This window comes from Euphorbia lathyris, chromosome 2 (genome assembly GCF_963576675.1).
Source record: "Euphorbia lathyris chromosome 2, ddEupLath1.1, whole genome shotgun sequence".
In the NCBI taxonomy this organism is placed as follows: Eukaryota; Viridiplantae; Streptophyta; class Magnoliopsida; order Malpighiales; family Euphorbiaceae; genus Euphorbia; species Euphorbia lathyris.
Genome location: NC_088911.1, coordinates 123,051,764 through 123,075,084, shown reverse-complemented (window position 1 = coordinate 123,075,084; position 23,321 = coordinate 123,051,764). Strand labels below are relative to the sequence as shown.

General features: G+C 38.6%; 2 protein-coding genes and 1 long non-coding RNA gene across 4 annotated transcripts; 2 read left to right on the top strand and 1 right to left on the bottom strand.

The window, feature by feature from the left end:
* The first annotated feature begins 965 nt into the window (after positions 1-965).
* Positions 966-1,756, top strand: LOC136216664 (uncharacterized). The gene is made up of 3 exons (XR_010683356.1): positions 966-1,280; positions 1,367-1,498; positions 1,599-1,756. It is a non-coding gene; the product is annotated as an uncharacterized lncRNA (long non-coding RNA).
* A 2,892-nt stretch (positions 1,757-4,648) lies between these two features.
* Positions 4,649-8,243, top strand: LOC136219774 (uncharacterized). 2 transcript variants are annotated; one of them, XM_066007310.1, is made up of 2 exons: positions 4,649-4,918; positions 5,323-8,243. In XM_066007310.1, the coding sequence occupies exon 2, from the start codon at positions 6,183-6,185 to the stop codon at positions 6,945-6,947; it is 765 nt and encodes a 254-aa protein (XP_065863382.1). In that variant the 5' UTR covers positions 4,649-4,918; positions 5,323-6,182; the 3' UTR covers positions 6,948-8,243. The 2 variants fall into 2 exon arrangements, with proteins under 2 accessions (XP_065863382.1, XP_065863381.1); XM_066007309.1 differs by having other exon boundaries at positions 4,650-4,968.
* A 6,126-nt stretch (positions 8,244-14,369) lies between these two features.
* Positions 14,370-21,360, bottom strand: LOC136217423 (uncharacterized). Its single transcript, XM_066004018.1, has 2 exons — positions 18,017-21,360; positions 14,370-17,811 (listed from the first exon to the last, which is right to left on the bottom strand). Exons 1-2 carry the CDS (start codon positions 21,358-21,360, stop codon positions 14,370-14,372), a joined length of 6,786 nt encoding a protein of 2,261 aa, XP_065860090.1.
* Positions 21,361-23,321: the final 1,961 nt, after the last annotated feature.

The window sequence follows — 23,321 nt, the reverse complement described above, 5'->3', positions numbered from 1 at the left end:
ACTAGAACTGTGAATTAACTCATTCAGTTTTTGTTTATTTAGTAACGTTTAATTCTTATTTCTATAACATAGAAATAACGAACTATCTCGTTACCCTTTTTATTTTTTATACCCTTGTAGCACATACATATAAATTGAAACATTCCACGTTAATTAAGTTTTTATTTTTTTTTATTATCGTTTTCATACCTCTATGACATAAAAATATAAATCGATTCATCTTAACTTTATAGTGTACACGTTTGGTTTATATCTCTATGACATAGAGCTATAAATCAAATCGTTTATTTTTTCGTAAAAGAAAAAGGTAGATTAAATTTAACCATATGAAAACAAATGATATTTTACTAATGATATAACACATATGTTACGTGAAAATAAATTGGTTGAACTATGTAAGTAATATGAAATTAAGTGATGAAGGGTCCAAATTAGAAATGAATTAAAAGGGATTGGAAAGTTAAATTAGAATTTTAGACAATTAAAAGAGGGCCTAATCTAGCTTAACTCAAATAATTAGGGATCTAATTAAAACATGAGGGATTTAATTACAATTTGGATTATCAAAGGAAATTAAAGGTAACATGGGGGGATTAAATTGCAGAATAAAAAATGAAAAGAGTCGAATTGGAGAATTAAATAAACGGGGAGGGGGCGAAATGTAATTAGGAGGGGCTAAATTGAAACAAACAAAAATGAAAAGAGTCGAATTGGAGAATTAAATAAACAGGGAGGGGGCGAAATGTAATACTGAGGGACTTGATCTAAACAGTTAGAATGATGTGGGGCCGAATTCACAAATTATAGAAAAGGAAGGTATCAAAACGAGATTTCGCGGGGGTAATTTGGGAATCTAAAATAGTAGGGTATATATTTGAGTTTTTAGGGTTTTATCTTTAGATTGCCAGCCACCTATCTCCTTATTCTTCCTCTTCTCTCTTCTTTTCTCGGATACCCTAGAAGCTCAAAGCTTCGACAATGGCGTCCCTTTCCCTCTCGTTCACTTGCTTCTCCGACTTCCCTCCACCTTTTTCTCCTTTTCTTCTCTTTTCCAGAACCCTAACACCTTCTCCCATGGCAGCCTCTATTTCTGAATCTTCTTCAACCTTCGAGAAGATCTAAAGCTTCTTTACTATCCATGGCTTCTTCCATCTTCATCCTTCAACTTCCTTTTCGAAGACCCGTGAGCCACGGCCGCCATCCTTCTTTCCTTCTCTGTTGATCCGACGATCTGCGATGGCTTTCCTAGCGGAGGGAGATCGGTGGTGGAGGTTCAGTCGGTGAGTTTTTTTTTCTTTAATCTTTTCTCTGCTTGGTTCGGCTCAAGTCCGACGTCCCGGTAACTAAACTTCCTCGGTTTTTGCAGGTGAAACGGAGCTAAACTTCTCCGATCTACCTTGTCCGTAGGGTTTACAGACGGGCGGCCCTTGCAGAGGGCGGACGGCCATCGTTCGGCTCCCTAGAGGTCCGATCTACCCCTGATCTGGTTTCTCCTGAGGTAAATAATGTTTATTGCGTTTTTTCCTTTTCGTATTTTCGTCGTTAACGGAAATGTCACTGATTTATTTCTTTTCTTGTTCGTTGGACCCGCACTGCAGGTTGGTGGTGACTCATGGGTTTACTACAGATTAAAGAAAACAAAGACCCTTATTTGTGACATTCTGTGTTTTTCCTTAGAAAAAGGACTTGCTGTTGATCTGAAACGGAGATGCCGTGTTTTACTCTTTTCAGAAACCTTTTTATCTTTTGGTTTTGGTTTAGTTGCAGATTCTGTTTTTTTCTTATTTTTTTGGTCTGGATCTGAGGAAGAGTATAACCTCATTTTTTTTGTTGCATTGTAAATGTATTTTTAATGTGAAGCAAAAGAGTCGAACAGTGAATGAATGAAAGAAGATGAAGATGAGATACAATGGCTAAGAAAAAAAGATAAAAAGGAGTGAAATAACAAATGATATGATTTTTCTAAAGCAGGGGATTTCCAGATCTGGAAAGTAGAACCTATATTCCAGATCTTTTGGAATCCCTTGCATCTTTAATGTTTTTTTTTAAGAAAATGAGATAGATGAATGAGAAGAGGATTGCAATAACAAAAAAGGCTGAATTTTTCAAAGCTGGGATTTCCAGATCTGGAAAGTAGAACCTATTTTCCAGATCTGTGAATCCCCTTACATCTTTAACATTTTTAAGGAAAATGGGATGAAAATGATATACACTAGATCAGAAAAAGATAAGAAAAATATTGAAATAATAAGAAAGATAGAACTAGATCTTTGTATTTGGATACTGGCTTCTTAAAAACTCAGCCTTTAAAAGCTTAAAAGAAGAAAATAAATTTTATTGTTATTTTAAAAATGGTAGAAGTAGATGAATAACTGAGTTTGAAAACAGTAGAGGAAAAGAACTAATAAAGACAAAGAAGATGGCTTACATGATCTTATTTTTCTGCTTCTTTTTGACATATCCCACATGCTTTTTTTGACCCTCTCCTTCCTCTCTTTTTTCTTTTCTTCTGTCTCCCTTTTTTTTTGTTTGTCTTATGCTTGGCCCCTTTCTTTATATAGAGAATTTTCTAATTAATTAAGGACTAATAAAGTGTTAATACAGCCTAATTAGAGTTGATTTGGATTTGTGCTTGATTGGGCTTGAGTTCTGGATTTGGGCTTGTTGGAATAGGTTTTGACCCCCTGAAATCTTATAATTTCTGAAGTTATTTAACAAGATATTCTGTTTATTATTATTTAAACATTTTAGATTTTGTTTGTAACTACATCAATAAAATTAAACATCATTTCATTCATATCTAATTAAAAGAAATAACGTTCATTTAATTAATAATGGTCGTTTTAATCAATCGATTTAATCCTTATAACATAAACATTCAACCGATTTTAGGGATTATATATATAATTTCAATTCTTTTTTACAAATATTAGTTTATTAAGTAAATATCTACAATAAAAATATTTATGAAATAAATTGGTTTAAAAATGTAAAATTATAAGAAAAAATGAGAAATTACCCCGGACAAAATGGGTATCTACAGTTGCCCCCCTTTATATAGCTTTATGCAATAAAGATATATAAAGTAGCTCTAGATATACATTTTGCACGCTTTCAAAGTAGCCTTATCGTAAACAGTCATTGATTCCGAGACTTGATCTCAGGAGATCGATATAATTAGGGTTCGAATCCTGGAGACTTGATCTTAAGATATTCGAGGGGAACGAACATTTCTATCTTGAATAGAAATGAATTGCGAGACTATATATGGAAGGATTAAGGATTTGAATCATGAGGCTTGATCTCAAACGATCCAACAGTTTGGATGAACAAATCATGAGACTTGATCTCAGAGGATTCATGAGAAGAAGGTTTATAGGATGCCAAATTTTTATTTCGTGACTGAAATGAGCTTTTAAGATAGATCGGTTAATAGTTTTTAGGTCGCTACCCGGATTTTTCAGGCACGAACGCCGGAAGCTAAATCGGTTAATAGTTTTTCCTAATTAAAACCATTTTTTAGAGTCGCCACCAATCAGAATTAAGGCGTGATTGGACACCGGAAATGATTGAATTTCTACGGATAAGGGGGTCTGCGAAATCGAGTTTTTAGGTTCGTTTGTCGGTTACGTGTAGGGAAGAAAAAATTGATTAATCACCCTACCCCGCCCAAATATTGGTACTAAAAGATGTGATGTTTGTGTTAAATTGTTTTTTATGCTTTGAATTGTTGATATAAACGAGACACTCGTGTATTTTAAGGTTATTGGGTTTAGGTTGGACTTAATTTAAAATTACATATATAACATACACGTAATCGTATTTAGCGAATTAAAAATCTAATTTCACCATAATATATCACATATACCATAAGTAAAATATGAATTTTAATAAGGAATACTTTAAATGTATTATTAAATTCAAATGACATTTTTATATCGATTCGAATTAATTTGGTTAATTTTATTGATTCGAGATAACACCTCGAATTGATTATTATTTTTTGAATCACGTATATTACATACACGTGATCATATTTTAAATTACGTATAATTATGGACATACTATTTAATATATAACTTAAATCAAAGTAATAAGATAAATTGTATTAATTAGAGCTAAATGATAGAAAAAGTTGAGTTGGTGAAAATTAAAATGTAAACAATGGAAGTAAATAAATCACTCTATCTAATGAAGATGAAATCAAATTCTGAGTTAATTATAACTAAGGCCATAGTTGACTACACATACATATTAACTTAACTTAATTGGTATCTTACTAATTTGTTTATGAAAAGTAAAGTTTAATTAAAAAAGGATACATGCAGGTGGACTTAATTGAACTTAGTCTAAACAAGTAGGGACCTAATTAAAATAATAACAGGTAGAATTTACAAACAAGCAAAACGTGAGGGGGTAAGGTGTAATTTGGAGGGGGCCAAATCGAAGCAAATAAAACGAAAGGAGTCAAATTTATGAACTAAATAAACAGGGAAGGGCGAAATGTAATTAGGAGTCAAATTAAAATATACAGGGATCTGATCTTAGCAATTGGAATGATGGGGCCAAATTCTCAAATTAATAAAATGAGAAAGGAGTAATGTGGGATTTGTAGGGGTAATTTCGGAATGTAAAATAATAGGGTATATGTTTGGATTTTTAGGGCTTTTACCTCATTTGTGCAGCAACCTTCGTTTATCTTCTTACTCTTCTCTTCCAAAACCGAAACCAGAGCTCCCATGGCTTCCGGCGATTCTTTGCCCCGGCCACCTCTCTTCTTCTGGTTTCTTTCTCCTTTTCTTCCTCTCGATATTTGAAGACAGACCTTGCGGCAGCCGATGGCATCTTCTCGACCTCCGCCTGCTCCTGTTCGTCATTCCGATCTGCGCCTCGTCGCGGTGCCGTCTCCAGTTATACGGTGAGGATCCTGCTTCACATCTTCTGTCTGTCGTTTGAATCGTGACAGAGGTAAGCTTCTTCCTCTTGTTTCCGTTTGGCTCGCCTGATCTTGGTTTATTTTATCGGGTTATTATCACTTGTTTCTTCCTAATTCATTTTCTGATTTTTGCTGTTTTCTCTGTTAACATTTTCATTTTTTGTGCTCTGTTTTCTAATCTTAGCATAGAATAGACTGATGGATGATTTTGGTTCCAAAATTGACAGGTTCTTAGAGTTTTTGTTGTGTGAAAGGTAGCCATAGACAGGGATCAAGCTTGCTTTTGCTTCTGTATTTGCTGGAACAATAGAAGCTTCCCTTTTTTGTTTGATTTTGTTTGCTGGTGTATGATTCATTTTTTGATGGTATTGATTCATTTTTTACAGGAGGGTGGAGTTCGATGAGGACATAAAGGGTGTAAAAGGGAACTTTAAGAGAGAAAAGACGGGTTTTGCTCTGTTTTGTTTACAGAACCCCTCTTGAAAACCAGATCCTGGTTGAAGACAGCTTAAGAAGAAAAGAGGAAAAACTAAGAAGGAGAGCAAAACCAGAACCTGACTTAAGAAGAAGAAAATGGTGAAAGATGGACATAAAGAATAGAGAAAAAGGAAATCACTGTCTTCTCCTCAAAACCAGAACCTGCCCTTGAGAGGAAGACAGAACTCCAAACCAGAACCTGGCTTGAAAGAGAGAAATAAAAGAAGAAGAGGAATTAAAGATGATGAAGAAGAAAAGATTACGTAAGAAGAAAACAAAAACAGAACTCAAACTGAAAACCAGATCTTGAAGAAAATATTAAGAAGAAGAAAAGGATGAAGATGGAGGAGATAAGACAGGTTAAGAAGAAAATGTGAAGAAGGAGAAGAAAACAAAGATTATAAAAAGGGAAGAACTCAAACCTGGCTGAAGTTGAAGTTGAAGAAGCAAGACGTGAAGGAAGTTGAAGATGGAGGACCCTGCTTGCCCTCACTTGAACTGCTTTTATACGGCAGCGGAGGATATGCTGGGATTTCCGCATGAAGCTTATTCACTACTATGGTACCTCTCTCGAGCTGGGAAAATGGGGTTCATTTAGGCATGGACGATACATTGTATTCACTACTGGATTGAAAACCCCTGGGCCGTCTCTTATTTTAATGATTGGCTTTTGAAGTACGGGGACTATGAGGAGTGGCTCGAGATCCTCCATGTCGCCCCGAATCTCCCATACGGGCTTCTTGTATTTGACATCAGGGAGGAGCTAGAAATGCGGGAGGATGGGATTCACATCCTAAATCGATATGTAGTCCATCTGGAGAGCAACTATGCCATCAACCCCATGCAAGACCCGATTAGGAACAGGCATGCTTGGCTGGATGTCAAGCAAAGGTTGATGATGTATAACAATTACCATATTGATGATGTGCCTCTAGCCTTGTTGAATCCCATAAACTACCATTTTGATGGTAGGGTCAAGCTTCTCCCCTCAGTCATCCCATTGGGAGCGATAAATTCGCAAAGGCACGCAGCAACTCATTACTACACGGCCCCGCTAGCTATGAACGGTTTAGACCTAATCCAAGATGAGAACATACTCCAACACGACCAGCCAATGAACGCAGGGGAGCCGATCCCATTTGATTATGACAGTGGGGAGGATGATGAAGAAGGGGGATCCCAATCAGAAGAGGACAGTGAAGAGGGAGAAGATGATGAGGAAGGAGGATCCCAGCCAGAAGAGGATAGCGAAGAAGAGGACGAAGAGGGGGATCCGAGAGAGCAAGAGGTGGCGTCTTCAGAGTCCACTAATCAGGAACCCATGGAAATGGGTGATGGTAGCCAACCTTTGGGAGTTGAAATCAATCAGAATGTTGAGCCTTTGATGGCTCCGATAGGCCAAGCAGCACCAGGACAAGTCATGCAAGAACTCGACATGGAGCGTCACGAGCAGTTACCCGAGGATATTTTCGAATTCTTCAATGATGATATGGTGATCGGAGGGCTTCAAGAAGCCCTTGAGGCAGATTGGTAGTGTCCTCCCAGCAGGGTGAAGATGACAAAGGGGAATACAGCCTTGAACAAGAAAGACGAGCCTTCATCCTTCTTTTTTTGTTATATATATAAATTAGGAGCCTTGTAAAGCGAGATGATAGTGGATTGATCTTCATAGAGAAAATGATGAAGATAGCCATCTATCATTTCATTCTAGTAGATGCATATATTAGTAGATATTTTGTAAAGGAAAGGTTGAAACCAGCCGATTACTTCTTAGGGCCATATCATTTTGTCGAAGTCCCATTTGGAATGTAGAATTTTGTAAAAAATGAAACAATGGGTGATGAGTTCCAAAAAGAAAAAAAGGGGGACCAATCACCCTTGTTTCATTCAGATAGATGCACATGATGGGGCAAATATTTTGTAAAGATAACTTTTGGAGGAGGATGACACGTCTTAGTATCAGTTCTGTTCAAACGTTATCGATTAGGGTCCATTACCACAGGGGTAAAGTGTAAAAAGGGATTAGTCTAGATGAAGGAACAGTCATCCTTCACGTGTTCTTCAAAAAATATGTGATACCTTATCGTTTGAACCTCCACCACCGATCTCCCTCCGCTGGGAAAGCCATCGCAGATCGTCGGATCAACAGAGAAGGGAAGAAGGATGGCGGCCGTGGCTCACGGGTCTTCGAAAAGGAAGTTGAAGGATGAAGATGGAAGAAGCCATGGATAGTAAAGAAGCTTTAGATCTTCTCGAAGGTTGAAGAAGATTCAGAAATAGAGGCTGCCATGGGAGAAGGTGTTAGGGTTCTGGAAAAGAGAAGAAAAGGAGAAAAAGGTGGAGGGAAGTCGGAGAAGCAAGTGAACGAGAGGGAAAGGGACGCCATTGTCGAAGCTTTGAGCTTCCAGGCTTAGGGTATCCGAGAAAAGAAGAGAGAAGAGGAAGAATAAGGAGATAGGTGGCTGGCAATCTAAAGATAAAACCCTAAAAACTCAAATATATACCCTACTATTTTAGATTCCCAAATTACCCCCGCGAAATCTCGTTTTGATACCTTCCTTTTCTATAATTTGTGAATTCGGCCCCACATCATTCTAACTGTTTAGATCAAGTCCCTCCGTATTACATTTCGCCCCCTCCCTGTTTATTTAATTCTCCAATTCGACTCTTTTCATTTTTGTTTGTTTCAATTTAGCCCCTCCTAATTACATTTCGCTCCCTCCCTGTTTATTTAATTCTCCAATTCGACTCTTTTCATTTTTTATTCTGCAATTTAATCCCCCTATGTTACCTTTAATTTCCTTTGATAATCCAAATTGTAATTAAATCCCTCATGTTTTAATTAGGTCCCTAATTATTTGAGTTAAGCTAGATTAAGCCCTCTTTTAATTGTCTAAATTCTAATTTAACTTTCCAATCCCTTTTAATTCATTTCTAATTTGGACCTTTCATCACTTAATTTCATATTACTTACATAGTTCAACCAATTTATTTTCACGTAACATATGTGTTATATCATTAGTAAAATATCATTTGTTTTCATATGGTTAAATTTAATCTACCTTTTTCTTTTACGAAAAAATAAACGATTTGATTTATAGTTCTATGTCATAGAGATATAAACCAAACGTGTACACTATAAAGTTAAGATGAATCGATTTATATTTTTATGTCATAGAGGTATGAAAACGATAATTAAAAAAAATAAAAACTTAATTAACGTGGAATGTTTCAATTTATATGTATGTGCTACAAGGGTATAAAAAATAAAAAAGGGTAACGAGATAGTTCGTTATTTCTATGTTATAAAAATAAGAATTAAACGTTACTAAATAAACAAAAACTGAATGAGTTAATTCACAGTTCTAGTATGTTATAGGAATATGAATTAACCATTACCCAAATTATATAAAATTAAACGTTTTAATTCGTAGTTATATGTTATAGAAATGCGAATTAAATGTTGTCCAAATTATTAAAATTAAAAGGATACAATTAATGATTTAACGTTACATAAATATTAAATACCTACGACATTAATCATGTAATTAATTAAAACTATTTTTTAGGGGCACGAACGCCGGAAGCTAAATCGGTTAATAGTTTTTCCTAATTAAAACTATTTTTTAGAGTCGCCACCAATCAGAATTAAGGCGTGATTGGACACCGGAAATGGTTGAATTTTAATGGATAAGGGGGTCTGCGAAATTGAGATTTTAGGTTCGTTTGTCGGTTACGTGTAGGGAAGAAAAACTTGATTAATCACCCTACCCCGCCCAAATATTGGTACTAAAATATGTGATTTTTATGTTAAATTTATTTGATTTATCTCGATTTTATTTACTTTAAATATAGACGTATAATTTTATTAATTTTCGATAGCGTCTAATTTATATTTCTATAACATAGCCACATAAATTAGTTCGTTTACCGCTCTCATACCCCTATAACATAGACGTATAAGTTGAGATACTCCGTTTGAATTAATTTTTTTATTTTTTTGAATCACTTTCATACCTTTATGACATAAAAGTATAAATCGATTCGCGTCAACTTTGTTAGTTTCGTACACGTTTAACTTATATCCCTATAACATAGGGTTATAAATCAAGTCGGTTAATTTTAGTTAATTTTTATCTTAACCGATTTTTTTTACACCCCCATGACATGGACGTATGACTCGGGTTGTTCGTTTTATTAATTTTGTTTTAGACCAATTTTACATCTCTAAACGTAGACGCATGGATGAAGCGGATAATTATCGGACGGACTAATTAGTACGCAAAAAGACCAATCAGTATGAAAACCATTTAATTAAATCGAATTGGTCACATTGAAGCATGATGTAGTAGTAATCATTAAGATAGGTAAAGAATAAATTATGCAGGACTTAATTAATTCCAACAAGCTTATTATTTATTAATTTGAACCTATGCAAACTAAGCCCATGAATCCAATTAAATTGAGAATGACCCGTCTAATTAATATGTGAAGGAGAAGTGGGACATTAAAACAAAATCTATCAATTTGTTTTCACTATTATCTAGGCCCAAATAACTGATTTCCGGATTCTTTTTATTTAGCCCAACCTTTAACCCTAATTTACCCTAATATAAATACCACTATACTAACCATTTTTGACCTGGCCTCCCTCTTTTACTCTTTGGTCGACAGACAAGCCTCTTCCCCTTATAGACTCCTGCTATTCACCCCTCTCAACCCTAGTCTTTTCCCTCTGCTCTTTCTCTTTTCTCTTTCGCAAAGAGTTGCGAACTCCACCGCCTAGGCTTGCTCTGCCGCCCCCTTACTCGGCCGACGATGGAATCGCTGCTGTCCCAACAGCAACGGAGCATCCCCCTCCTTCTCTCCGTCTTCCGTTTCGAAGCCGGAGCGCAGGGTCTCCCTTGCGTTTTGCACAGATCCGTTCAGATCTGTCCGTCCGCGGCTATATCCTTGGTAAGTCCTCGCTTTTTCCCCTATTCCCTTTCTTTTCTTCCTAGTTTCGAGCGTGTCGGTCTGATGGCCATTTCTTTTGGTGTTTGCAGGCAAAACAGAGCTGATCCGCCTCTGATCCGCGCCGCTTAGGGAGTTTATAGGCGGACGGCAGTCGCTCGACTCCTTAGGAGTCTGACCCACCCCGATCTGGTCTCTCCTAAGGTAAATCATGTCTGAGGTATATTTCTTTTATTTATGTTCGTTCCTTCCCCGTTTCTTAACTTTTTCTCGTGTTCTCTCGAGTTCCTAGAGTTCGGGATGCAGGTCTTGGCGACTCATTAACTTATTACGGACCAGAGGACGCGGGGATGGTTTTTTGTTACGAATATTGTGCTCAACTTGTATTCTGATGACATTTATGGGGTTTTCCAGATTCGTTAATGAAGAAATTTGTCTCCTGCTAATTTGTAATGCGTTTTTTGTCTATGGTTGTGAAAAAGGGTCTTCTTTTTTATAAAGTTGGTGTCTTTATCTTTGGTTTTTGGAGTGAAAGCGCTGAATCTGGTGTTATTGTGAAAAAAGGGTCTTCTTTTTTATAAAGTTGGTGTTTTATCTTTGGTTTTTGGAGTGAAAGCGCTGAATCTGGTGTTATTGTGAAAAAAGGGTCTTCTTTTTTTATAAAGTTGGTGTCTTTATCTTTGGTTTTTGGAGTGAAAGCACTGAATCTGGTGTTATTGTGAAAAAAGGGTCTTCCTTTTTTATAAAGTTGGTGTCTTTATCTTTGCTTTTTGGAGTGAAAGCACTGAATCTGGTGTTATTGAGAAAAAAGGGTCTTCCTTTTTTACAAAGTTGGTGTCTTTATCTTTGGTTCTTGGACTTTTAGGGCTTTCACTGTAATAAAAATGTCATCTTTTTTTTATTTATAAAGCTTCTGTCTTTATGGGTCTTAGGGTTTTCATTGTAATAAAAGAGTCATCTTTTTAGGATCCTGTGTGTTTTTCGAAAAAAAAGGCTCTACCTTTGTAAAGTCTCTATTTTTATTTTGTATGGTTTAGTTAAAGAAACCAGAGTGGTGTAAAAGATAAAAGGAGTAGACTTTAGTGTTTAGACATCTCAAAGGGTTCTTTCAGATCTGGAAAATAGGTATATTTTCCAGATCCTTTGATCTTAGGCATTTCTGAGGCCTTTTGTTTGGCTTCCAGAACCTGGAAACCAGAAAAATGTTTTTAAATGCCTTTCCCTTGATGTTTAGACATTAAAGCCTCCTCCTTTTCTTTATTAAAGACATGGATCTAAGACCATTAATGGAAACTTTAATGATTTTTGTCTTTAGAACCTAGAGACAGAACAATTAAGGTTTTAATGGTCAAGAATTTCTACTTTTGGAAAGGAAAAAAAAAACAGAGATGAATATCACAAGAAGAGATGAAGTAGGTTGATAAAAAAACAAAAAGGAAATATACAACAGAACAGAAAGTGACAGGAATAGAAAGGGAAAGGGTGATCTTACCTTTTTGGAAGACCAGCAAGAGAGAAGGAGCTGCAGATTTTCCTAAATGACCTTCTCCTTTTGTTTTTTCTCCCCCTTATTTTGGGTCCACAAGCCTCTTTATATAGGCAGATTCTTCAATTATTTAGCATAAAGTATTTATTAATTAGTGTTAAACTCCATTAGTTAGTTTAGTGTATTGCAAATATTAATGGATAGCTTATGGGCTTTGGATATGGATTTGGGCTTTTGGACCCTTATAATTTCTCAAACCATTTAATAAGATATAATGTTCATTCATATTTGTTATTTTCATTACATAAACATTTAGTATATAGATTTTATTCTGTTTTTTAACCACTGAACCGAGAATTTACAACTAAAAAATTAATTACTATTTTACAATTTGATCGTTTCGTATTTTTGCTATAACTCTATTAATACAATTAAACATTATTTCATTCATATTTAATCAAAGAAATAACATTCTTTTAATTAATAATGAACATCCTGATTAATCGATTTAATCTTTATAACATAAACATTTAATCGATTATAGGGATTATATACATAATTTCAGTTTCCTTTTGCAAATATTAATTTATTAAGTAATTGTCAACAATAAAAATATTCACGAAATAAATCGGCTTAAACTAGTGAAATCAGAAAAAACATGATAATTTATCCCGGACAAAATGGGTATCTACAGTTGCCCCCCTTTGTATAACTTTATGCAATAAAGATATGCAAAGTATCCCTAGATATACATTTTGCACGCTTTTAAATGTTGTTTATCTTAAATAGATGTCGGTTCTAAGACTCGATCTCAGGGGATCCATGTGATTAGGGTTCGAATCCCGAGGACTTGATCTCAGGAGATTCGGAGGAAATAGACATTTCTATCTTGAATAGAGATGAAACTGCGAGGCGAGATCTCGAAAGAATATCCTGATCGAAAATAAACAGAATTGAATCCTGAGGCTTAATCTTAAGGGATCCGAAAGGAACAAACATTTCTATCTTGAATAGAAAAAGATTGCGAAACTAGATCTCAAAAGGTACAACAAGATTGAAAATAAAAGAATCGAATCGTGAGGCTTGATCTCAGAGGGTTCTACAGAACAAAACGTTTCTATCTTGAACAGAAACGGAGTGCGAGACTAGATCTCGAAGGAATAATAAGATCGAAAATAACAGAATCGAATCGTGAGGCTTGATCTCAGAGGATTCTACGGAAAAAATGTTTCCATCTCGAAATAGAAACGAATTGCGAGACTAGATCTCAACGGAATAACAAGATTGAAAATAAAAGAATCGAATCGTGAGGCTTGATCTCAGAGGATTCTACGGAACAAATGTTTCCATCTCGAATAGAAACGAATTGCGAGACTAGATCTCAACGGAATAACAAGATTGAAAATAAAAGAATCGAATCGTGAGGCTTGATCTCAGAGGATTCTACGGAACAAATGTTTCCATCTCGAATAGAAACGAATTGCGAGACTAGATCTCAAGGAATAATCAGATAATAACAGAATCGAATCATGGGGCTCGATCTCAGAGGATTCTATAGAGGGAGGTTTAGATGGGATGCTGAAATTTCCACTTCGCGACTACATCGTGAGCATCCATCTTCTTGTGAAGAACTAAATAGTCCTTTTGGCCCAATGGGTTACACCGTCGAGCAAGGACGGTTTTGATCGAGGATGATTTTCACAAGGACCTATACATTTGTGAAAGTATGGCGTGGTGGATACATGTGGACTCGACATTTCTTTAAGTTCTATATTTATCATGCATTCTATACACCATAAAAGAGGCAACTAGTGCGTGCAGTGACTCTGAGGAAAAAGACGCACATATGTTTTATTCCGTGCGGTATGATGCATGGCAAGCAAATTTACTTCATTTTTGTTTATCTCCTTTTTTCAGTTTCTTCAAACGCCCGAAGGAATGCCCCGAGCAGGGATCATTCACCCCGGACTCATTTATCCGAAACCCCGATTGTTCTAAGAAGTAAGTTTGATTCCCTCCATACTATTGGCAAGTGTTTGTTTATGCTGCCCAAAGCGGTCCCTATTGACCCTCGTCTTCTCCACTCCATCATCCTTCTAGAGTTGGGGCTATCGTGGGAATATGGTCCTGTATGAACGTTCTTTCTTTCATTATGGCGCAATACAATTTTCGAGGCTCGATCGCTGCTAATTCATTATTCAAACTTCATCCTTCCGGGCTGTTAAGGCAGGAGCGAAATCTCTTACAATCTTCCCCTTTTGTGTAATAATATTCGTTAGCATCATGCTCCCCTTTTTTTCATAAAAATTCGTCAGTATTATGCGAGAGAAAAGAAAACAAGAGTATAAAGAAAAGACTTCTTTTAAGTGAGCGTAATTACATATTAAAAGTATATACGTATATAGGGCGTATTCATGGTTGACAGAGGATCAGAGATATTTTATTTTTTATAGAATCATGCGTTATTCAAATACCAGGATAAGATGTTTGACAATCGTTTGACAATCCTAAGCACAATTATGCAAAATATTTCTTGACAGAATCAGAATTTACGGGGTTCGGCAACTCGTTGCCATCCATGTTTGTCAACGTCAACGCCCCTCCGGTGAACGCCCTCTTCACCACATAGGGGCCTTCATATTTTGGGGTCCATTTTCCCCGAGGATCTAGGTTCTTTAAAATAATCTTCTTAAGCACCAATTCCCCCTCTCGAAACTGTCTGGGTCTCACCTTTTTACCATACGACTTTATCAGTCTTCTTTGGTATAGTTGCCCGTGGCATATTGCTGTCAACCTTTTTTCTTCAATGAAATTCAGCTGGTCATATCTTTTTTGAGCCCATTCCGAATCCTCTATCCCTGCTTCCATCATAATCCTTAATGACGGAATCTCGACCTCTACGGGTAAGACAGCTTCCATACCGTATACTAGAGAGAAGGGAGTTGCACCAGTGGAAGTCCTAGCCGTGGTTCTGTACCCGTGCAACGCGAATGGTAACATCTCATGCCAATCTTTGTAAGTCAAGGCCATCTTTTGCACGATTTTTTTGATGTTTTTGTTTGCGGCTTCAACAGCGCCATTCATTTTCGGTCTGTAAGGCGTGGAATTGTGATGTTTAATTTTGAAATGCATACACATTTCTTCCATGGTTTTGTTGTTGAAGTTTTTCGCGTTATCCGTAATGATGCGCTCGGGTAATCCATATCTGCAGACGATGTTATTTTTCATGAACTTCGTTACCACTGTTCTGGTTACACTAGCGTAAGATGCAGCTTCAACCCATTTGGTGAAATAGTCAATGGCGATGAGGATGAAACGATGGCCATTCGAAGCCTTTGGTTCGATAGGCCCAATGACATCCAAACCCCACATTGAAAAAGGCCAAGGTGCCACCATTACATGGAGCTGTTCGGATGGCGCGTTCATGTCATCTGCGTAAATTTGGCATTTGTGGCACTTTCGGACATATTTGATGCAATCAGATTCCATCTTGATCCAATAGTACCCCATCCTTAAGATCTTCCTAGCCAAAGCATGTCCTCCGAGGTGGGTTCCGCAGAACCCTTCATGTACCTCTTCCACTAGCTGCTGATTGTAAGGAAAGCATACACATCGGATTAAAGTGGTATCGTGATTCCTTTTATATAAGATGTCTCCGCTTAGGAAGAAACTTGTAGCCAATCTTCTTATCGCCCTCTTATCATTATTAGTTGCCCCCTGGGGGTAGATCTGTTCCTGTATGTAGTTCTTGATATCATGATACCATGGTTTCCCATCGGCCTCCTGTTCTATATTCCCACAATAGGCCTGGTCTTCATGCAACTTAATCTCGATGGCCGGTAGTTTTTGACATTTCTCTAGTTCAAATGCGGAGGCTAAGGTTGCTAATGCGTCTGCCATTTGGTTTTCCAATCGGGATACATGTTCAAATTTGATGAAATGGAAACTTTTGATCATTTCTTGTATATGCTCTTGATATGGGATGAGTTTACTATCTCGAGTTTCCCACTCCCCATTAAGCTGGTTGATGACTAAAGCCGAATCTCCATAAACTTTCAAATTTTTTATTCCCATTTCTAACGCAGCTCGGACTCCTAAAGCGCATGCTTCATACTCAGCCGTATTGTTGGTATTCTGAAAACATAGTCTTGCTGTGATAGGGAAGTGTTGACCTTCTGGTGATACCAAAACTACCCCTATCCCATGACCCATGGCGTTGGACGCTCCATCGAACCTCATTGTCCACACGTTAAGGGGATTTTCATCTATCTCGACAGCCACAATGTCTTCATCTGGGAAGGACACCTCCATCGGGTGGTCATGTTCCACGAGGTAATCAGCGAGAAAATTCGCGATCACCGAGCCCTTTATTGCCTTTTGAGCCACATATACAATGTCATATTCAGACAATAAGACTTGCCACCTGGCCAACCTTCCCGTTAATGCAGGTTTTTCGAAGATGAACTTAACCGGGTCCATCCTGGAGATCAAACACGTAGTATTATTTAGCATGTAATGTCTCAATCTCTGAGACGCCCAGGCTAATGCCGCACAAGTCTTTTCTAGAGGGGAATATCTGGATTCGCAGTCGGTGGATTTTTTACTGACATAGTAAATGGCATGCTCTTTTTTCTTTGTTTCGTCATGTTGTGCCAAGAGTGCACCCATGGAATTATCGTGCGCCGTTAAGTAGAGCAACAACGGCTTATCCGGATTAACGGGCTGCAATATCGGTGGATTTTGCAAGTATTCTTTTATCTTGTCAAGGGCTTTTTGACAATCCGGATTCCATTTGGAAGGATTGCACTTCCTTAGTAACTTGAAGATCGGCTCGCAGGTCGAAGTTAATTGAGCTATGAAACGAGCTATATAGTTCAACTTCCCTAGGAAACCTCTCACTTCTTTTTCCGATTTTGGGGGAGGCATCTCAAGTATCGCCTTGATTTTGTCTGGGTCAACTTCAATCCCTCTTCTACTCACAATGAATCCTAGGAGCTTTCCAGAAGTAATGCCGAACACGCACTTCGAAGGGTTTAGTCGTATTTGAAATTTCCGGAGCCGCTCAAAGACTTTCCTTAGTACGACCACGTGATCTTCATTTGCTCGCGATTTTGCTACCATATCATCCACGTATACCTCCATTTCCTTATGCATCATGTCATGGAATATAGTGACCATCGCCCTTTGGTACGTTGCCCCTGCGTTCTTTAACCCAAACGGCATCACCTTGTAACAGAAGGTTCCCCATAGGGTTACGAAAGTTGTTTTTTCTCTATCTAGCATATCCATCAAGATCTGGCTGTAGCCTGAAAATCCATCCATCAAGGATAACATATGGTACCCGGCGGTGTTATCCACCAATACGTCAATGTGGGGTAACGGAAAGTTATCTTTCGGACTGCCTCGATTCAAATCCCTGTAATCTACGCACATCCTTACCTTTCCATCCTTTTTTGGAACTGGTACCACATTTGCAACCCATTCTGAATAATTAGATACCGCTAAAAAGCTAGCATCAAATTGCTTCTTCACCTCCTCTTTTATTTTTAACAATGTTTCCGGCTTCATTTTTCTCAATTTTTGTTTCACCGGTTTGGATTCAGGTTTTAGCGGTAACTTATGCACCACAATGTCTGTATTTAGACCGGGCATATCTTCATACGACCATGCGAACACATCCTTATATTCCTTTAATAAGCTTGCTAGCCTTTCTTTGATGTCTTGGTCCAAAGTTCCATTTATCTTAACTTCTCTGGGCTCCTTTTCCGTCCCTAAGTTTACTACTTCTAGGGCCTCAGCTTGTGGTTCCATGGTTTTCTTTTCTGCTTCTAACATCCTTTCAATTTCTGTAGGGATTTCTTCCTCAATTTCTCCTTCAAAGTCCATTTCATAGACCGAATTATCGAAATTGCCAATTGGTTCATAATTATCATGATTGTCAAATACCTCATCACTGCTCCTGAATGCACACATCATAAAAGGAAAAAGAAAAAAAGAAAAAATAAATATTGGTATAGATATATGAAAATACAAGAAAGATGGTCGTAGGTGTGAAAACTTGCACTTTATTGAATAACTTTTTATTGAAAAAGAAAAGGGCGCCAGATAACATTTCATTCTTTAAACCTTAGGCATAATTTAAAGAAATTAACGCTTATTATTACTTTTTTACAGGAAGATCATAAGTTTTCCAATTCTGGAGCTCTCCTTCACAAACAGACACCCAGTCACTTGGTCCTGGATCACCCTCGTCTTTCCCTATCACTGAAATGACCATCGTCCCGTCATTTAGCGAGAACCTCCCCTTACTTATGAAAGCACTGCTTATGGGAGGAAACTCCCTTTTATCTTCATTGACCTCCCTATTTTCCAACCTAGCAAGGCGGGCTTCTCTTTTTTGTTGTTGTATCTTCCACCTTTCGTGCCTAGTAGCGTGGTATCCCAATCCTACTCGAAAGTAGTTTGCCAAAGGTTCCAAACAATCAGCCCTTCCTTGATTATCCTTTCCTAAACCTCTTTGCGCCTGATAATGGCTTCTTATCATTTCCCTGGCCATTGCCATTACTGCCTTAGAGTGTCGGGGCATAAAAATTTGCGGCCCTTTGGTAGTATAGGCTGCGCTTGCAACCTCGAAGGTCTGAAATGAGCTTTCGATTGACTCTTCGGCGACGTCGATGTAAGGCATCGAAGGGCATTTGCTTATCAAGATATCCTCCTCCCCAGATACCTCTATTAGCTTCCCATTCACTATGAACTTGATCTTTTGATGTAACGAAGACGGGATCGCTCCTGCAGAATGGATCCAGGGTCTTCCAAGCAACAAACTATATGTAGGGGTGATGTCCATGACTTGAAAGGCGATGTTAAATGTCACTGGTCCAATTTGAATTGGCAACTCCACATCACCTATCACCTCTCTTTTAGTTCCATCGAAAGCCCTGACTAGAACGTTGCTAGGCTTTATGTATGAACTATCCACGGGCAATCGAGCTAAAGTCGATCTGGGCATGATATTGAGGGATGACCCATCATCAATCAACACCATTGCAACAGCGTGATCCTTGCATTTAACAGAGATATGCAGCGCCTTGGTGTGCCCCGTACCCTCCATCGGTATTTCATCATCTGTAAAGGTGAGATAGTTGGATGCTACCACATTACCTACTATATTATTCAGGTTCTCCACCGATATATCATGGCATACATATGCCTGGTCCAAAATCTTGAGTAAAGCTGCTCTATGGGATGTTGACGACATTATCAATGACAATAAGGATATGCGAGCCGGTATTTGGTTCAATTGTTCAATCACTCTGTACTCGCTTTGCTTTACCAACTTTAGGAATTCACAAGCTTCATCCTCCGTAACAATTTCCTTAGTGGATGACTTATCTGAGGTATCGAATTCTTTCTCCAAAGGGTCCTCTACCGTATCACCCTCTTTTGCTTTTCCTTTTCTACGCCTTTCTGTATTTTCTCGACGTCTCTTTTCTACTTCCTCTGATGTGAAACACCGGCCACTCCTAGTCATTCCCGTCGTTCCATAAATGTCAGCCAAACCCTCCACGTGACTGGTACTACAATTTTGTGGTACTACCATACTATCATACTTCCAAGGTACTGCCCGTGTACTCTCAAATGGGAAAGGAGTTGGAGCCTGAATGATCAACTTTGTCATGAAAGTAGATTCAAGATCCCCAACGAGAGCTGGTTGCCTTCCATCATAGTTAATCACTATAGGAACCGGCAATGATGATTCCTCCCTTTGCACCATGTTCACACCTGCTACTCTCTGACTCGATGCCTCAAAAATTAACATCTTCGCATCCATACATTCTTGGACCTTTTGCTTGAACTGATCGCATTCCGTGATTAGGTGTCCCACTTTCTCCGCGTGATAGCTACATGTGGTTCTCCCTTCAGGATGTTCCTCGAGTAGTCCTATTTTGCACATTATGCGGTATAAGTGTTCCATTGGCATCATTATTTCCTCTACTTTGGTCTTGACCAAGCAACGATCATCATTCGTCACCGCATTCACTACCTTTGCATCATGGTTAGGAAGTGGATTCTTATTCACTTTTGGTTTCTGATCTCGTTGATTGAACTTTAACCATCCTGCTTTGACCAGTTGCTGAACTTTTCTCTTAAAAGCAGTGCAATTTTCGATATTATGCCCTAACACTCCCGCATGGTATTCACACTTGGCATTAGCATCGTACCATTTAGGATATGGCGGTGCCATGGGTTCTATAGGACTAATTGACACCTGTCTGCTTTGGAGTAGTTGGGGAAGCAGTTCAGCATACGTGATAGGAATTGGATCAATCGGCTCCTGCGGTCTCCTGGCCATGGTGTTTTGGGAAAAGTTATTCCCCTGATTGGAAGTATTGTTCCAATTCCTTTGTTGCGAACCCCCTGCGGCGTGTGCAACAAACCCATTTTGAGGTATGTTTGGGGTGAAAGCGCTTGGTCCCTGAGAGAAGTTAGAATATTCTGTAGATGGATACCCGTGAATCATATGTGTCTCCTCTTCTTTCTTTTTTCCTACGATACCCTTCCGAAAAGCATTCTTGTCTGGCGAACTACTCTCTAATTTTCCCTTTCGTATGGCCTGCTCTATCCTTTCTCCCGCCACATCAAAATCAGAAAAGCTCCCAGTTGTGTTGGCTAACATCATGTTGTAAAAGGGTGGTTTAAGAGTATCCAAAAAGCTAGATATCATTTCTTTATCGGACAAAGGTGGGATCACCTCTGCCGCCTTGTCTCTCCATTTCTGGGCATACTCCTTGAAGGTTTCAGAATCTTTTTTCTCCATGGTCCTCAGATCCTCTATATTAGGGGCCATATCCATGTTGTGTTTGTATTGCTTCATGAAAGTGTCTGCTAAGTCTTTCCATTTGCGAATATGAGCTCGATCAAGTTGGGTATACCACCTTAATGCCGGCCCCTTAAGGCTTTCTTGAAAAATATGCATTAAAAGCTTATCATTGCTGGCGTAGGCTGCCATCTTGTTGCAGTACATTGTCATATGAGTTTGTGGACAAGAAGCCCCTCTAAACTTCTCAAATTCGGGAGATTTGAATTTGTAGGGTATCACGATATCTGAAACCAGACAAAGTGTCGTAGCGTCTGTGGTTCCATTGACCCCTTCGATGGCCTTCAACCTTTCTTCCAGCAGACTCCTTTCAGTAGCAAACTTTCTCAATTCATCCCTTATTTTTACGTCGTCAAGATCTGGGACGACGGGTGCTTCTTGATGAACCTCTTCATTCCTCGGTATTTCAATAAAAATAGTATCTTTCTTTTTCCCGTGAGAGGAAGAAGAGGTCCCAGCGCCGTGTGATTCAGGCGCTTTTTGAGTCTCTGTTGTTGATTTTCCTTTCACAATATCCATTAGTTGAGTCATTTGACCCTTTAGATCTGCTAGCCCAGCCAACTTAGCCATTTGTTCCTTTAACTCTTCCATTTCTTTCCTCATTTCTTCATATGCCTCTTCGTTCATCATTCTTACTCTCGCCCGGGTTTCGTAAAAATGAGCCAGGGGTGATTATATCGTTCTTGGCGAACTGCTGGCGTTAAAATGAATTGTTAATTAAAATCTTTATTTTCATGATTTATGTATAGCAAGGAGAGAAGAAAGAAAAACCAATGACATGCAGACAAATACTTATATGAAGATTACAATACATCAAAACAAGTTTTCTCACACAATATCCAAAATATGACATAACAGATAATATTCAATAAAATCTCGATCAGAATCTTCATCCGTGATTGCCATAGAACTCTAGTTCTCTGATGAGTCCGTCAAGATAACATGATAAACTAACTCCACTAGCATCGGCTATCACTAGCTGGTCTTTGAGTTGTGCTAACTCTTGTGCTATGCATCGAGCTCGTGCCGCAGTTTCCCTGAGAATGGTCATGGCCCTCTTAATTTGTTCCTTCGTCAAGTCTCCTTGTTCTTGATGGAGTTTATCCTGATCATACAGCCGCTGCACATCGTCCCACATGCTATTCACTTGTTGCTGGCTAGAATGATATAAAGCTCTGAGTTCCCGGATCTGGTCTTCATTCTCTCGAAGTTTTCCGGTTGCTTCCTCAACACAAAGTTGGTGTTTAAGAGCTGCCTCATCTCGTTCATGGATTACTAAATCCCTTTCATAAATCGCTGCATTCCTCTCATGGATTACCAAGTTCCTCTCGTGGATTGCCGAGTCTCTTTCATGCTCTACATAAGCTATTCTCCTTTCTAACTCCTCTATCCTCATTCCCATCATCCGTTCCTCAAGCGCTTCAAACCCATCAATTTCCATAGGCTGAGCGTCAACAACTTCATCTAGGTTGGTGGATCGAGGCAACTCGTTAGATTCAAAGACTTCATCCTCTTGCAAACATAGAGTGAGTTCAGCCGCAAACCTTTGGTGCCATGAAATATATTCTCCGCTAATGCCCCCGGTCTGGTCCCGATTTGAGATAACTTTCAAGTTTTCCCAAGCTTTTATTACGGCATTGACTTTGTCCCTCGTGTTTGTTTCTCCATAAGTGAAGTGGGCTTGATCCAGACCGTACGTAGTTGGAACAAATTGACGAGATCCGGCCTGTCTTCTTACTAAGCAAGGGGCGTATCCGGTTCCTCCCCATGGACCTAACAAAGGTACCCAAAGGAATTCGCCACAGCGATATATGGTGTGAAGCTTTTCCTTCCAAGCCGGTAACCACACGATGTCGGACGAGTCTATTTTCTGAAGGAATCTAGACCATTCTTTTTTCGATGGACGTTTCTTTGGCCATATAGCTTCCCCAAAATCTGTGACATAGTTCTTGTACTGGTTGTAACTCTTATTGTATTTTATTTCTGGGAAGCCAAAGCGCTCCGGGCAGTGAAAATGACTTAGAGCCCATATGCATAGCAGTGGCGCGCACCCCACGAACCTTCCACCTCTATTGATTCTGCAATAATCTAAAGAACGGAAGGTTTCCGCTAATATCCCTATTACAGGGTTTACACCTTTAGCACCCTGAACCACCTTTGAGAAGTAGACAACAACCGCTGAGTCTACCCTTCCTAAACATCTTGGAAATAGCACTAGACCATAAAGTAATAAAGCCAGCATCCGAGTTCCATTGTCATTGCAAAGATTATCTACTGCAAACGCCATCATCTTAGGTACACTGAATTCTCGATCTGTTTCCCACCCTTCTATATCCTTGGCTTGAAGCCCTATCAATCTGGCTAGCTGTTTCTTTGCCTTTTCATTGTTATTATAAGTGAAGAGTCTGCTTTCCTTGGTCAGCGGGATATGAGTTAAACAGTGGTACTCTTCTAGGGTGGGAGTCAAATCGTTCATACCGAACATGAAACATCTGATGCTAGGATTCCAGAATTGGACCAATGCCTTAAGCATAGTGGGGTGAGTTGGTACATATATCAAGTGTCGTATCCACCCATACTCATGGGAGAAA